The sequence below is a fragment of the Curcuma longa genome, chromosome 1 (genome assembly GCF_044706935.1).
Source record: "Curcuma longa cultivar G26 ecotype Majalengka, Jawa Barat chromosome 1, ITB_CL_G26_1.1, whole genome shotgun sequence".
NCBI lineage: Eukaryota > Viridiplantae > Streptophyta > Magnoliopsida > Zingiberales > Zingiberaceae > Curcuma > Curcuma longa.
This window is the reverse complement of record NC_133861.1, coordinates 20,068,295-20,084,603: the sequence shown is the minus strand read 5'-3', so window position 1 is coordinate 20,084,603 and position 16,309 is coordinate 20,068,295. Positions and strand designations below refer to the sequence as shown.

General features: G+C 40.3%; 4 protein-coding genes across 4 annotated transcripts; 3 read left to right on the top strand and 1 right to left on the bottom strand.

The window, feature by feature from the left end:
• The first annotated feature begins 682 nt into the window (after positions 1 to 682).
• On the top strand, positions 683 to 4,843 carry LOC141839819 (ABC transporter F family member 1-like). The gene is made up of 5 exons (XM_074727655.1): positions 683 to 1,090; positions 2,324 to 2,397; positions 2,490 to 2,700; positions 2,801 to 3,035; positions 3,550 to 4,843. The coding sequence occupies exons 1-5, from the start codon at positions 881 to 883 to the stop codon at positions 4,605 to 4,607; spliced, it is 1,788 nt and encodes a 595-aa protein (XP_074583756.1). The 5' UTR covers positions 683 to 880; the 3' UTR covers positions 4,608 to 4,843.
• A 255-nt stretch (positions 4,844 to 5,098) lies between these two features.
• LOC141841786 (anthocyanin 5-aromatic acyltransferase-like) lies at positions 5,099 to 6,597 on the bottom strand. The gene has a single exon (XM_074729982.1). The coding sequence runs from the start codon at positions 6,595 to 6,597 to the stop codon at positions 5,236 to 5,238; it is 1,362 nt and encodes a 453-aa protein (XP_074586083.1). The 3' UTR covers positions 5,099 to 5,235.
• Positions 6,598 to 11,519: 4,922 nt separating this feature from the next.
• On the top strand, positions 11,520 to 12,797 carry LOC141837447 (LOB domain-containing protein CRL1-like). Its single transcript, XM_074724850.1, has 2 exons — positions 11,520 to 11,823; positions 12,174 to 12,797. The coding sequence occupies exons 1-2, from the start codon at positions 11,545 to 11,547 to the stop codon at positions 12,600 to 12,602; spliced, it is 708 nt and encodes a 235-aa protein (XP_074580951.1). The 5' UTR covers positions 11,520 to 11,544; the 3' UTR covers positions 12,603 to 12,797.
• Positions 12,798 to 14,745: 1,948 nt separating this feature from the next.
• On the top strand, positions 14,746 to 15,643 carry LOC141844417 (uncharacterized). Its single transcript, XM_074732475.1, has one exon. The coding sequence runs from the start codon at positions 14,784 to 14,786 to the stop codon at positions 15,585 to 15,587; it is 804 nt and encodes a 267-aa protein (XP_074588576.1). The 5' UTR covers positions 14,746 to 14,783; the 3' UTR covers positions 15,588 to 15,643.
• Positions 15,644 to 16,309: the final 666 nt, after the last annotated feature.

Below are 16,309 nucleotides of genomic sequence, written 5' to 3'. Positions count from 1 at the left end.
AAAACAAATAATCCTATCAGCATCAGCCTGCAGCTGCGCGTGCGTGAATAGATTGCCAATATTTTTATCAAGATTTTGCAGTTAATGGAGTCCAGAATTTTCAGGATCTCGAAGCGTGGGCCCGTGGCCGTCTCCTCCACGCAAGTTCTACGTGGACTTGCCTGACAATTTTTCCTAACAAGAATGGAATGACAAATCGGGACGTTTGGAGAGCCACATTCGTATTAAAATAATGAAAAGCACTGCAAATTCATTAATCACATGGACTCAGTACAATCACTGTGAAATTAATAAATCCGCGACCTTCTAAAATCTCTATTGATAATCAATCAAAAAATAATACCGGAATAAAAAATTATGATCATGCCAATTTTTTTCGTTGGTTGGTAAAAAATCACACCAGTATAGTGGCTTTCGTACAAAAATATAAAAAATAAAATCGAGAAAATGACATCAGAAGTCGAGACTCCTACGTTGATGGGCCAAGCAACCTACCACATTTATAAGTTAGTGGGCCTTCAAAGTAGGAAGGTCCACGTAAGTTCGCCTTATGGCCGGGCCAAATGGACGGTGGATCCAGGCTTTCAAGTCGTCCGCTTGTGACAACGATGCGAGAGAGAAGGCGCCTATAAATATATCATCACCGACCGGGGCGGACCTTTTATTTTTCTTAACTCGCTCTTCTCGCTCGTAGGGGAAAGGAAAATCGAAACCCTAGCGGAAGAGTAGAGCCCTCGGGAGCGTCTGAATCGTTGCTTCCTCGTATTTAAGTTCTCGATCCATCCCGATCACTTTTTATTGATCTTCGATCTCCGCTCAGCGAGTTTTTGGTTCGATCGGATTTGGGGGAAGGTTTATCTGTTAGAACTTGAGCAGGAGGATGGTATCGGACGCGAGCAAGAGGAAGGCGGCGGCCAAGAAAGCCGCAGCCGCGGCGAAGAGGGGTGGGAAGTCTGTTGTGGCGTCGTCGAAGACGTCTGAGGTGATCAACGGGGCTGCGAAGGTTGCTGATGGAGTGGGGACTCTCCAGATCTCCGATCGGACTTGCACTGGAGTGCTTGCTTCGCATCCCCAATCCCGAGATATCCATGTAAGTTCTTTTCTTTCTCGTTCGCTTTTGGTTGTGTTTGTTTCTCTATTTTATAAGGTTGGTTTTGATAGAAGACAGTAAAAAATAGTGAGTTTGAAGATCGGACCTGGACAATTGAATATAAGGTTCATTCACTTTTGTGAAACTCAATCTATGCACGAGTCTGGCTGGGAGGTGAATTTACTTATATTTCTTGATGTTGGATTGCTTTTGTTTTGGCATAAGATAGATTTTTTTTTGGCATAAGATAATTTTTTTTTTTCATATGAGTTATGAGGCACAATTATATGGGTAATGCAAGTTATTTGGGTTCTTTAATTTTTTTTTTTTTACAAGAAAATTGATTGGCATATTGTTTCCTCAAGGATTCTGTTTCCCTTTATGATGAATAATATGTTATCTTTAATGTATCCTCTGTATTGGGGAAGATATTATTTTGTTAGTATACAAGATTTGCTAATCGGCTTACATAATTTTGGTGCTTGTAGATTTATTTCCTCTATGTTGCTGTATATTTTTACGTGCTGATGATCTGCTCTTGCTATGGATCCAGTTTTACATTTGAATTTCAATCTGAAAAATACTTAATTTGAAAGTGACAATGATGGATTTATTTCTCTACTTGTAACTTGCAGCAATTTTTCATTGGCTTAGGCACATAGGAGCATATAGCAATTTTAAATTGGAAAATTCTTTTATGATAAAAAAGAGAAGCCTTCTTTCTGTAATATGTTGATTATTTCACTATCAACAGTGTTCCTATGAGTATCTTTCGCCTTAAAGATTCCTTAAAGATGTTAAATTACAGATCTTTACGAATATATCATTTTGTATCTGGTTTGCGGAATTAGAAATTACTGTTAGAATCTTGGATATATATAAGCACGCTGAAGTAGTTATTTTGAGAACTGGGATCTTGAAGCTTGGAATTAATTGGTGTTGTGTTTTCATATGGTTTTATTTCTTGTTCTGCATAAAGTTGTTACTATTCATTTTTATAAGATTAGTTTAAGGTGCACATTCAAGCTTCTTATACAGAATTATTTTATTACTTGCATAAATTAAATGGGAATTATCAGTAGAACTGACCATCCAATATCTAGGGTCTGAGAAAAAAAATGATAATGTTTTCTTTTCATTTATAAAATTTTTTGTGCAGCATACATTGGATTTCTATTTCATTCCTTTCAATCAAATATCATTCTGATAAGAATTTTTGTGTGCTCATTCCAGATTGAGTCCTTGTCATTAACCTTTCATGGGCATGACCTGATAGTAGATTCTGAGTTGGAGCTCAACTATGGAAGGTATTATTGGGTAACATTTTACTTTGTGATTGACAAAATAAATTTTATTTATTCATCTTCTCTTTGTGCTAATCTGTCTGATATATCTATAGGCGCTATGGTTTGTTAGGACTTAATGGTTGTGGGAAGTCAACTCTTCTCACAGCTATTGGATGCAGAGAGCTCCCCATTCCTGAGCACATGGATATATATCACCTTAGCAGGGAAATTGAAGCTTCTGATATGTCTGCGCTGGAGGCTGTCATCTGCTGTGATGAAGAAAGATTGAGGTTGGAGAAAGAAGCTGAAATATTAGCTGCTGAGGTTTGTCTGTTGGAACAACTATTATGTCACAGCTGGCACGTAGATTATAATCATGCTTGATAAAATCAATCTTATTGCAAATGGCTATGGCTCCTTGCAGGATGGCGGTGGTGGAGAAGCTTTGGATCGCATCTATGAGCGATTGGAAGCTCTTGATGTATCGACCGCTGAAAAGCGGGCTGCTGAAATTTTGTATGGTCTTGGTTTTAATAAACAAATGCAAGCAAAGAAAACCCGAGACTTCTCTGGTGGTTGGCGTATGAGGATTGCATTAGCTAGAGCACTCTTTATGAATCCAACAATACTTTTGCTTGATGAACCGACAAATCATCTTGGTAATGTATCAACGCTGGATTCCTTTGAATCTAACCCTTTTATTTTCGTTACTAGCTCACACTTTTTAGCATGCAATTTATTCATGCTTTTGGTTCAAATAATTGTCCAAAATGTCTCATCTTGAAATTATATACAAATTTTAAACAAACTCGAAGTATTAAACCCTAAACCCTAAACACTAGATCAAATTTGATTCTTGTTCTAACAGGCTGTTCTTTCATTTCTCTTTGTTCTCAATCACTATATATATTTACATTTTATATTCTGTTTTATAGTCCAACATAAGCCATATGCATTATCATGACATTGTTTGGTTTGAAATTGATTTTGATTGCAGGATGCTCTATACCTTTGATCGTTTAAGTGCCTGTTTTCCTCTCTCTCTCTCTCTCTCTCTCTTTAATTTTTTCTTTACTTTGTGCTAATTAGTAGATGATAAGTTCATTATTATCCTTCGTGCTTCTTTCTGACTGCTACTTAAATAGGTTTGCTTGTTCTTGTTTTCCATTGCAGACTTGGAAGCATGTGTTTGGTTGGAAGAGACTCTAAAGAAGTTTGACCGAATCCTAGTTGTGGTGTCACACTCTCAGGATTTTCTCAATGGAGTATGTACCAACATCATACACATGCAGAACAAGAAGCTTAAGCTATACACTGGTAATTATGATCAGTATGTCCAGACCCGCTCTGAGCTGGAAGAAAATCAGATGAAGCAGTACAAATGGGAGCAGGATCAAATATCTTCAATGAAAGAGTACATTGCTCGTTTTGGACATGGTTCTGCAAAACTGGCTCGTCAAGCTCAGAGCAAGGAGAAAACCCTCGCTAAGATGGAGCGTGGCGGACTTACAGAGAAAGTGGTGAGGGACAGAGTGTTGGTCTTTCGCTTCACAGATGTTGGTAAACTACCCCCGCCAGTCCTACAGTTTGTTGGTGTAACTTTTGGCTACACTCCAGACAATCTCATCTACAAAAACCTAGATTTTGGAGTGGATCTAGATTCAAGAATTGCCCTCGTAGGGCCTAATGGTGCTGGCAAGAGCACATTGCTCAAGCTAATGACGGGTGATCTCGTTCCTTTAGACGGAATGGTGCGGCGGCACAATCATCTCAGAATTGCACAGTTTCATCAGCATCTAGCTGAAAAGCTGGATCTCGATATGTCAGCCCTCCAGTACATGATGATGGAGTACCCAGGCAATGAGGAAGAGAGAATGAGGGCTGCGATAGGGAAGTTTGGACTGTCAGGAAAAGCGCAGGTGATGCCCATGAAACACTTGTCGGATGGTCAGAGGAGCAGGGTAATTTTTGCCTGGCTGGCCTGGAGGCAACCCCATCTGCTGCTGCTCGATGAACCAACAAATCATCTGGATATTGAAACTATTGATTCATTAGCTGAAGCACTGAACGAGTGGGACGGTGGCCTAGTTCTGGTGAGCCATGATTTCAGATTGATCAACCAGGTGGCCAAGGAGATTTGGGTGTGCGAGAATCAAGCTGCCACCAGGTGGGAGGGCGACATTATGGGCTTCAAGGAGCACCTTAGGAACAAGACTGAGTTCGCTGACTAATCTCTCTCTGAAGTTATCTTTTATTCAGAGTTTATGGTATGATTACCTCGATTAGTTTTCACTATTATGTATAACTTGAGGCTGCCGAGCTTTAAAGATAGCATTTAGCCTATTTACTGTTGTATAATCAGCCTGGCTATACTGTTGTATTCATGGAGAACCACGTCAGAACATAAGCTATCGCCTATATGAATTTCTGTGAGATGTTAATAAAAAACAGTTACCTTGAATTCTTTATTTTCAATTTTTCATATTTTGGTATTAAAATTTAATCTTGCGCAGAAAATTTGTGCATCTTGATTAAATTTTAATTTTGTATCACTTTATCGTACTTATTATACGATATAAAAATATATTTAAATACGACCTTAGGAGAAAATCTGTCCGTCATGATAATTTATTTTTATAATTCAGATATTCAATTTGGGATAATTATCGGTTGGTTATGAATATATATTTAGTCTTTTCTATGCATAATTTTTTTGGTGAAGTATTTTCCATGCATTTTATTGGTAACCAAATCAATCTCTTGGAACGAATGCCGTATAATAGATAGAACAGATCGTGCTTAACGAGATTAAACAGACCCTCCTGTTGGATCATTTCCATGCGACCATGGCGATCGCCTTCAAAGAAGCAACTTGAGGCCATCCCTGAAGCAGGCGCCAAACGCCTCCATCTCCGGCTTCGGAAGCACAATTCCCATCTCGATCCCTCCTTGCCTGCCCTCCGCCATCGAAATAGTCCCCGGCGTCTTCTCGATCGACGGCATCTCCACCTTCATCGGCTTCCCCCACCCGAAGTCCACATCGTAAACCCTATATCTCGGCGACCCGGCGATAGACATTGGCCGCTCCGGCACTAGAGAGATTATCTGCTGCAGCCATTCCTCGGCCCCGTTGAGCACTCCTCCCTCTTCCAGCCCCTTGATCGCCTTCCCGATCGCTTCTGCCGCCGCGAAGACGCCGTCGCCGTTCAGCAGATCCCTCACCCCTACCTCCATAAAGCACGGCCGGAGGCAGTTTCCGAAGTAACTCGCCGGAACTGGCGGATCCAGCCGTCCCCTGCACTCCACAGAGAACAGCAGGTACGCCGTCTTCTTGGTAGAGTAGAACCTCGCTTGAGCCCTCACCAAGCACGCCCAAGCGAAAGCGCAGGCCACTATGAAGGTAGAGACGCGGGCGGAGTCGCCGGATCTAGCGGAGGCGCCTCGTTTCAACTGCTCGATCTGCTCCTGCCCGATCGCAAACGAGGCGATCACCAGTTCCGGAGGCAGATCGGGAGGCGGCGACGATGGTGGCGCGGAAGATTGCAGGGCTTGCATCTCGGCTAGGGTCTTGAAGTACAATCTGTCCGGATCTGCAATCGCCGTCCGATCGATCAGCGGCGGCGAGATCGGAGACTCGTTCGAGTCTCCTCCGATCGCAGCGGCGGCCCATGACTTCAAGAAGTGGATCGAACTTGAATCGTCGCAGGCCACATGGTGAACGGCGACACCTAGGGCAACGCCTTGATTTGGGAACACAGTGATCTGCAAGGCCATTAGCGGGATCGAGCCGTCGTCGGCAAGCGGCAACCGGGGGACCATCGAGTGGAGATCGCGGAACGCCCTCGGGTAGTCGCCGGAGATCCGGTCGAAGTCTTCGGAACTCTCTGCGACGTAGAGAGGCACGGAGTCGCCGGGGGAGTAGCGGATCTGGAACTTGGCGTCGGTGGAGGGGATGCGAGGTGGGCAGACGCGTCCGGAGAGGGGGTAGAAGAGGAGGAGGGCGCGGGAGAGGGAGGAGGTGAGGAGGGGAAGGTGGTGGGAGAGGAAGTGGGAGGTGGGTTGGGGCAAGCGGTAGAAGAGGAGGCGCTCGACGGGACCGGTGGGGAGCCAGACGATGTCGAAGAAGGTGAGGGGGAGGGTGGCGGCGGCCGGTGCGGAGTCCGGCGGCGGAGAGACTTGGAGTTGGTGGAGGAGCGTGATAGGCGATGGGGAGGAAGCCATTGTGCAGAAGCTAAGAGTCAATTCCTTTCTTAAAATTTTAATACTAAATATAAATATTAAATATTTTAAAGTATTCAAATTTTAAAAAATTTTATTTTCTTCTCAATTTTTAAATAATATAAACTAACATAAAATTAAATGTGAGTATTTGTAAACAATATAAAAGTGATATAAATATAAAGCACACATAAGTTTTTAAAAAAATATGCATTAATAAATCAATATAAAGTAGTTGCACATTGATCTTACTTCATAATATATGATGCAGTGGATGTGTTACCCTTACACTAAACTTATGTTAATCAATATTTGAAATATAATTGTTAGAGACTTTAACATTCAAATCTAGTCAATATTTATCATTTTTATCAACACTTTTGATCCAACTTGGCATCCAAAGTATATTGAAGTCCATTGCAGTTTTGTTTGACCCTCTACACTTAAATATCAACTCCAAACTTTAAACAAGAACAAACACTTTTTATGGCCTAGTATGAAGCTCTTTAAAAATTTTGAGTTCTCTACATTTATTTAACTTAATGATCATCCATGAATTAAAAACTCTTCATGACTCCACGCTTAATCAGTCCATAAACTTAAAATTATATTGTTAAAAATATCATAATACCATGATTAGACCCAACTATTGGCAAGGAAATATGATAGAACTAGGGTGAAAATTTTCTTCCCCTCGCACTTGATAATGATTTCTTTTGTGTATGGCACTTGCCATGCATGAATTTTAAAATACTATGATTAAAATACATTTATCTGATATAAAAAGTAAATGAAAACACCTAATTGAATTAAATAAAGACATCCAATTGAATTAAAAGAAATAAAGCCACTTATGAAAACCATAAAATAAAATAAATGAGTGCATTTGTTTGAATTAAATGAAAAAGACATAGTCTTCTGCAAAAAAGGTGGATCCGCCACCTTAGCGACCCCACACGGTCGGCCCCACGACCATTTGTGAGGAGGTAAATCGAGAAAGTGCAGTTGGTTACGACGCAGGAGGGTATTGTCTGGCTTCGCTAGGATTCGAACCATTGCCTTCTTCTGCAAGTCTGCTGCGTCGTAACCAACTCACCTATGCCCCGGGGGCGAAAAAAATTGTAGTGGGTAAACTTTTTATAGTGACCGACCCCACCGCCGAAACGACCCCATATCAGAAAACCCCCTAAGGGATTTTTTGGAGGCACGGTACTACTAGGTTGATAAAAGCATACTGCCTCAACAGCACCTTAGCCGAGCTAAGACTTGAATCACACAGTACCTCAGTCAACAAATATATGTTGCCAAAAGGATTCGAACTCGAAACCTTAAGCAACAGATGTCTCCATGCTTACCACTTGGGATAAGACACTTCAAGGAAAAGGTGCATAATAAAATTAAAAGAATTTGATACTAAATCTTCATCAAATTAAAGGAATTCAAACAGTACCTGTAAATCAATAAAGAAATTATTCTTGATTCACGTACAGATTAAATTACTTGACGATCACCCCCTCGTTAAAAAAAAAAAAATCTTCATCAAATCTAGATTGAAAGGGATCTCAAAGACTAATATATACTTCAGTACTGCACGAGCATACAGTGAGTGCCGTTCTTCAGGAACCTGAGTTCTTTCTTAATCCCAAAAATCTTAGCAGCAGTTGGACTACGTACGTCCTAGGAAGACCTTCATCAAATCTAGATCAAAAAGGACCCTGAAAAGTATGATACTTATGAGCAGAGAGTGAAGGTAGGACATCATCCTTCCCCCTGCCAGTACTAACTTTCTTATATCATAGTAGAAGTTTGAGTACGTCCCTAGCACTTTGAAGCTAAGCTAATCTAATTTCTCTTGACTGACTCTAATTGTGTATCTATCTATCTTGGATCTATTCCTGGGTCCAACTAAGTGTTATTATATTTTGGACCAGAACAAACTTCCAGTCCACCTCAAACACTGAAAGCCATCGATCAAATAACAATTAATTTATGTAATCTCTTCAGCACACATACATACATATATATACTAATTGAACAACCAAGGATCATTCTATATATATAAATATGAAGCTAGGTTAGCTAGGGTTAGAAAATTTGTCTGCAAAGTGAGTGAGAGGAAGAAGACAGATTGAACCCTAGAATCAGGTGAAGGATGAAGCTTTGGATGTATATTGTTGACCAACACGTGAATGTTTTATATCTATTGATCGATCACTTAATTAATTCACTAGTTTTATATTGCAACTGGTCTGAGTTAAGTTCGTGTGAGGTTACAAATTTAAAAAAGAACTTCAAAAGTCTAGAAACAAGCATTGTTTTGGAAGTGTGTGATTTGTTTATTAGAGTGGAAGAAAGAAAGGGCGGGAAGACGGTAAGAAATTTTCAAATGAATAAATAATCATCATTTGTGTATTTATTTTTATTTATTTAATTCCTTTTTTGAGGGGTTGTCTTCCATTTATGTAAGAAATATCCATCCCTTAATACATGATTATTGACATTTTGCAAGCTTAAAGAACAATAGAACCCATTAAGTACATGGATGGACAAGGATTCATGAGGGCTGAGGGTTTAGGGTTTAGGGTGTGTTGTCGAAAAGATTGAAGGTAGCCATGTTGAAGTGGAGTATAACCAATTTCTCATTAATCTCTTGTACAAATTAAGAGAGTTATTAGCAACACTAGCTAGTAGTATATGTGCTATTAATCTCAAAGTTGACTCCTCGTATAACTAACTTCATTAATTCATTAGAATTTATTTATTTTATTTCTCCTCCATGCTTGAGAGTATAATTAGCTCAACGATTAAACATAACACTCAAAGTCAAATCATTTATTTTTATCAAATTCTATTTGCATCTGGATGGCTGTAATCTTTTTACTAAACTCATTTCAAATTCATAGGTGGATCAACGAGTACAGAAACCTAAAAGACGATTATTTAATTAAGAGAGAAGTCAATAATGATGATGATAGCCTTTAATTATTAGAGCACTTAATCCTAATGATGCAAACCTCACACTAACCCCAAATTAAAATGAGGTACTTGTTTGAGCCCTTTCTGATATATATATATATATATAGTCTTGGCCATGTCTACCTTCTCCCCAACCTTCTTCCTCATCCCCACTTCCTCTGGTTTCCCCCACTTAGGGCCCCCCCTAATCCTACATGGCCTTCCTTTGGGGCAAGGTAAGGCCAGCCCCTAATTTGCTCTTTGTTCTGCTTTCCCTGTGCAATTCTGAAATGGCTAGGAAAATGGCTAGGGAGAGTGGGGATTGAAACTTACTTGGAACTTGGGAAAGCTGCATGCTGCGTTGGTGAACTTTGTGGGCCAGTAAATTCAATAATTTGTTGGGATTGCATTACATGTTCCATTTAAAGTCTGGTATCTGTCCTTTCACCTAGTGATGATTCATGAACCCTGACATGCTTCTCTGTCTTTGAACTGAAAGAAAAGCAGTAGCATTCATTCAGCTGAAGAATGTAGATCATGTCATCAGTTGCAACATAATAATCTAAAGAGCTGCTTGACTGAAAAGAGAAGGAAAAAAAAAGTTTAGTAAATTGCAAGGCATGTTGGTGGAAACATGGATGTTAGAATGACATGAAAGGGGTGGGGACAGTTTCCATGCTCTTTCACCTTTGCAAAAATTAGGCATCTCCAAAGTTAACACCTATCTTTTTCAAGTGCTCTCTCTGTGCTCCCTCCTATTTGTGTCACAACCACAATAATAGTCCATGCAATCTTATTATATTGGGCAAATGGGTTTGCCATCACTTAAAAAAGGAGCAGCTTTGGCATTGAGTAGAGGGAATTCCCTACTTCTTGCTTTAAAAAAGTGGCTTGGCTTGGGTGTCTGCAGAACCAGCCATACTTCCACATTTAGTCAAGTGGCAAACAAAATGGGGATGATCAGAACAGTGGCAAACACAAAACAATGTCTTGCAGGAAGAAATATGCCATGAAAACCGGCACGGCATGGCACGGGTTTGTAGACCCAGCCAGCAATGGTTGGCATGCATGGGTTCATGCATGACAACCAATAGGAAGGCAGTTTCTTGAAGAAGAAGAGAGAATATATATATTCACAGGAGTGATTATGAGCATTCAACTCAAATATAGTTTGCATGTGCAAAGAAGACACTGAAGTGAGTGATATTGATCATAAGCACACCATAGTAGTTGAAGTGAGCTTTGTTCTCTTAAAACTAATCAGCTTTCTTTGGGATATCATAAGTGAAACCATTGTTGGCATTTCCACAAAACTTGCATCATACTAATTAGGTTTGAGTTACCACTGGCAAAATTCTGATGTACTAAGAAGAGAAGACCTTTTCTTTTTCGTGAAGAGCATGTCAGCTACTCTAGGATGATAATAATGTTTCACCAACTCTTGATGTCCCAATCCTTCAACAGGAACTAGGATTAGTTGGAATTTACTAAAGTAGGCCATGAAATGATAGGATAATGTTGTGATTGTCCTCATGTCTAGTCACTTACTAAATTGATTGAAAGCAATCGATCAACATAAACACACCATTCTATTCAACATGGAGAGTAAAGCTCTGTTGAGTTTTTGGCCTTTTCTTGATTGAATTCTAAATGAAAGAAAGTAATATAATCAAATGGAAACGTGTTTTACAATCAGAGAAGATGGGCTAAACTCACCACAAGGAAGAATTCTGAAGCAAACTGTAATTGGTTGTCATTGTGAACTTCTTTGTCCTCCTTGAATGGAATCTGAAAAGTATAGAATTGCAGATGAAATGAGGGAAGGCCAGGGCTTATTTTAAAAAAATGGCCTAATGCAGGCCATTAAGGAGACCAAAGCAAATAAATTATTCAGCATTCTAGTGTTTAAAAGGAGATGATGATTCACCACATAGGCTAAGACCAAGGAATAGGAAATAAAAGAGAAGAAAAGATCAAAGTCCTTAGAATCCAAAAATGACAGGCTTTGGCTCTCCTTGTGGTGCATGCAAATTCTTGAGGAGGAAGTGTGTGAGAGGATGTGTTTTTGCTCCCTACTTCTGCCATGAACAAGGTGCCACTCATTTTGCAGCTATTCACAAGGTCTTCGGAGCGAGCAATGCCTCAAAACTCCTCATGCACCTCCCAGTATCTGACAGATCAGAGGCCGCACTTACCATCTCCTATGAGGCTCAAGCTAGGCTTCAAGATCCCATCTATGGCTGTGTGGCTCACATCTTTGCGCTGCAGCAACAAGTGAGTATCAACTAGCACATATAATTTTGCAAAAAAAAAGTGTGAATCAAACATTCAGTAATCTAGCATGGACAAAGTCACTTTCCAGGCATGCAGCAAATAACTTTGTTTAGTACAGTTGAGCAAATTGGCAATTTACCAATGTGATTGCACATGTAATCTTTCATTAGCTTGCAGGATCTAAAACAGTTAGCCAACACTAACAAATTTCAATCCTCTGAAACATTGAAATGATATTTCTTATCAACATCTAGAAGAAAAAAAATCCTGTTTAACCTTTTTGTTTTTTTGCTACTTCTGTAAGATTTTTGAGATTCTAGGTTGCAATAATGTCTTTTCTTGCCTTGTAGGTAGTAACACTGGAAGCACAATTAGCTTCCTTGAAGGCTCAAACTGCTCAAGGTTTAGCTTGTGGATACTCCATGACTTCCATTCTTGAGGATGAGAAATTGAATCAGAAGCAACCACCTTACCAACTGGGACATGGCTTCAATCTGAATGGAGAAGGGAGGATAACCCAGCCTTTAATTTCAGGCTCTTTTTCAAATCAAGAAGCGATGCTGCACTTTGAGAATGGAGTAATCAGTCCAAATTCCTTCCCATCTACTCAATGCTATGATCAACTTTCATATATGGACAGTGATCACACCTCCTTCATTGATGACAATTCATCATGTGCCATGGCCTCACTTGACATAGAGGCCAATGCAAGGAGATCATCCTATCTCGAAATGGAGGACCTCCAGTCAGTGGCATTTGGCCATCTTAATTGTGCATGAAAGGCCAACTCATGAAACATCACCTTCAGTTTTGATTGATAGAATGAGGTGTGCCACAAGCTCATGGAACTTGGAAGAGGTTTTTCTTGGCCCTGATGCTATGCAATACTTGATGAGGCTTGCGAATGTACTATAGCTAGACAGAAATAAGACAGTTTATTCAAAATTACTTACTTCATAATGGAGAATGGTAGTGCTAGGATCGACAAATTAGGATAACATTGGGATTGGACATCTTACCTAGGAATCATGATGAGCCAGGTTTTTAAATGGTTGGAATTTGGAAAAAGTCCCTCAAGATCAAGATTAGCTATTAAAGTAATGCATTCTAATGAGTATTCCCTTTAACAAGCAAATAACCTACTAGCTTTTACCTATTAGTTTTAAATACTCATATAGGTTGTAAGATCCAAACCAGTTCCAACTTCAAGGATACTGCCAAAGGCAAATTCCTAATTTCTGCAGCAATCTCTTCTCTTACAGCAAATATAGTAAAGAAACACTGAGCATAATCAAAGGTTATAGAACAGTAAAGCTCTAAAAACAAAATTGTTTTCTGATTTAATTTCAACAGAAAACTTAAAGCATGGTGGAGGTAGAAAAGGTAATGAAACTGAAAAAGGAAGTAATATGATTGTCGGTAACAATAAAAGAAATCAAACTTAACATGCATCTTAAGCTTTTGGGATAAAAAAAGATTATCCAATTAAACTCAACATGGCTGCATCATAACTTCTTTGGTTCATTTCCCATTGTGACTTGGTAATCAATGAAAAATATAATGCTCCTTGATGAGCAAAGCAAGGCTATATTTAACTAAAGCAAAGTATTTGATTTATCAGGCCATTCATTTAATTCCTATTTTCTTTTATCTCTTGCATTATTAATCTCAAGTTGTCAAATAAAGTAAAAGAGTGTTGACCTAATCTGGGGTAAATACCATAATTTATGCTGTACCCATCAACAAAAGGAAAAAAAATATATCAGTTATCATAGGGAAGCTAAGTCTTAATTCATAAGTTGAATAGGTCAACATTAGCTTCAGAAGTGACCAAAGGTCTCATTTACACAACACAATTCACTCTGAAAATTTTTGAATTTGCGTTCGAGCCAATTGGTTGGATCTTAAGGGTAACCCTCCCATGACTTGTTAATAAACAAATTGGTCATGTTTGGATTTCATAATGTGATCCATGATAATCGGTTTATAATAATACATTGAATAATACATATATCTGTTGAAATTTCACCATCTTCAGAGGCAGCAGCAAGCGGTGTTCATTTATGAAATAATTTATAACTAAATTTATGTATTACCTTATTTTAATTATCTATTTTATTTAAATATATATTTTATTATAATAATTTATATTTTTTTTATAATTATATACATTAAAAATAAGAAAATAATGATCTCGATAAAAAAAATTCAAGCTCGATAAAACATTTTAATAAATAAATTTGAACAAGTTTAATAAAAAAAATGAACAAATTTGAATTAAATAATTTATTCAGGCCTCTACTGGGCCTTCTACGATGATGACCGGCCCATACGCGTTCATCCCGCGTCCTAGTAAACAAAGGCAGGGAACCCACGAGAATATTCCACCATGCGGCTGGTTTCTTCTTTTTGCTTGTTTTGTTGTTCTTTATTCTCCACCCTCTGCTACTTCGCTACTACGCCACCGCCAATGGATGCCCACTTTATTCTTGGAGCCCATAAATACTTACCTTAAAATTTATTTTATTTTATTTTTATCTAAAATTAAAAAAATGATAATCTTAGTTAATCGCATTGACTCAATTCCTAGGATGATCGGTCTAGTCCCATAAAAATTTTCACAGATCACAATGACAAATCGGGAAGCGCACACAGTCCTACAAATACGTCATAACTACTGATCGAACTGCAGATGCCTGAGTGACAACCTGGATGTCCTACCGCACCATGCCCCGCGACATTTTAATTAAAACTAGCCTTCATTTACCATAATATTAATTAATAATTATACATCAATTGTCGAGGTTATTTCTGTAATTTAATACTCAATCGGTTGTTTTCCGCCAATCTCCAGTCACTCGCCTCGCTCCGCCTTATAAATCTCCTTTCCTTCCCCCAGTCCGTTCCATTCTCCTTCCGCCTCTCTTCTCTTCTTTTCCGTCCTCTCTCTGTCTGTGGCCATGGGATCTTACTCCGAAGTCGAGCTCACCGTCGCCTCCGGCCACGATCTCAAGAACGTCAACTGGCGCAACGGCGATCTCTGCCCCTACGTCGTCGTATGGGTCGATCCCGCCGCCAAGTGCTCCACCCGCGTGGCCACCGCCGGCGATGACGACGACCCGATTTGGGACGAGAAGCTCACGCTGCCGCTTCCGCCGGGGGTCCCGCTGGAGGACGCCACCATCTACGTGGACGTCGTCCACGCCGGTGGCGGCGACGGCGTCAAGCCCCTTGTCGGATCGGGCCGCCTCCGCCTCGCTGAAGTCCTCGACGAGGTTGGCACCGGAGCGGAGCTGACGAAGAAACTGAACCTTAAGCGCCCATCCGGCCGCCCCCAAGGCAAGCTCGAGGTGACGGTGGTGGTCAAGCAACCGGCCCGTTACGGCGACCCCTACGCCGCGCCGCCATCCAGCGCCAGGTACGGCTACACGCCACCCTCCTACGGCAGTTCCGCCCCGCCTCCCTACGGCGCCTCCGCGCCCTACGTGCAGCCACCGACGGAGTACTCGTACGGCCCTCCCTCAGGGGCAGGAGGGTACGGGTACGATTACGGGGCTCCGCCGGTGGGCTACGGGCAGGAGCAACAGAAGAGCAAGTCGAAGATGGGGATGGGTACGGGGTTGGCGGTGGGGGCGGCGGCGGGGTTGCTCGGAGGACTGGCGATCGCGGAGGGAGTGGACTACGTGGAGGACAAGATCGCCGACGATGTGGCGGATAAGGTGGAGGACGACGTCGCCGACGACGGTTACGAGGGCGACGACTAACTGTCTAATCCCGGTACAATCGAGCCAAAATAAATCAAAGCTTTGTTTATTTTCCTGTTCTCGCATATTTTTATTGTGTGTTTGTGTGGTGGTTTTTATGAAAGAAAAAAAATCCTGATTTTTCCACAAAATATTTATTTTTCTCTAATCAATTATCTTTGGAAAGGAAGGACCAAAAATATATGCTATATATTGAAATTAATCAGATACAAAAGACTTCAACTCACCTGAATAATGGGAACATTCTGCTGCTGGAGATCAATATCCTGACACTATAAAACCATGGAAGTGAGCCATTCAAGTTCCAACTGCAAGATGATTATAATATTTCAAAGACGTAAAATTAGTAGTAGATCAGAAAATGAGAAACAAAATTGAAGTTAACTAAAACAATTGGTAGTGAATAGTTAATCTGTTAATGTTCTAGACCTAATCGAAAACCACCCGGGAATAAGCATTATTTCGTGTTTGTTGATACAATATATGTAAGGTTCCAGGAAACTCACAATTTCCTGACGTAAAGAAACTCCTCGAGATCAAAGTTTTCTGTTGAGCTTCTATTCCTCATTACTCCGTTTGCATTCTGAGCATTACGATTCCTGAAAGATATGTTCATTCTTTGTTTAGGTGGCAATGACTGAGAGTGAAATCATCAAGAGGTCTCTTTTCCTTGTCATTCAACATCAAGTGTTCATAAAACTTGGGGCTTACATGACTATTAC

Coding starts and splice junctions, on each gene's coding strand:
- LOC141837447 (XM_074724850.1), top strand. CDS start 11,545: ATGACAGGCTTTGGCTCTCCTTGTGGTGCATGCAAATTCTTGAGGAGG. Junction 11,824..12,173: donor TCTTTGCGCTGCAGCAACAA/GTGAGTATCAAC, acceptor CTTGCCTTGTAG/GTAGTAACACTGGAAGCACA.
- LOC141841786 (XM_074729982.1), bottom strand. CDS start 6,597: ATGGCTTCCTCCCCATCGCCTATCACGCTCCTCCACCAACTCCAAGTC.
- LOC141839819 (XM_074727655.1), top strand. CDS start 881: ATGGTATCGGACGCGAGCAAGAGGAAGGCGGCGGCCAAGAAAGCCGCA. Junction 2,398..2,489: donor TTGGAGCTCAACTATGGAAG/GTATTATTGGGT, acceptor ATATATCTATAG/GCGCTATGGTTTGTTAGGAC. Junction 3,036..3,549: donor TGAACCGACAAATCATCTTG/GTAATGTATCAA, acceptor TTTCCATTGCAG/ACTTGGAAGCATGTGTTTGG.
- LOC141844417 (XM_074732475.1), top strand. CDS start 14,784: ATGGGATCTTACTCCGAAGTCGAGCTCACCGTCGCCTCCGGCCACGAT.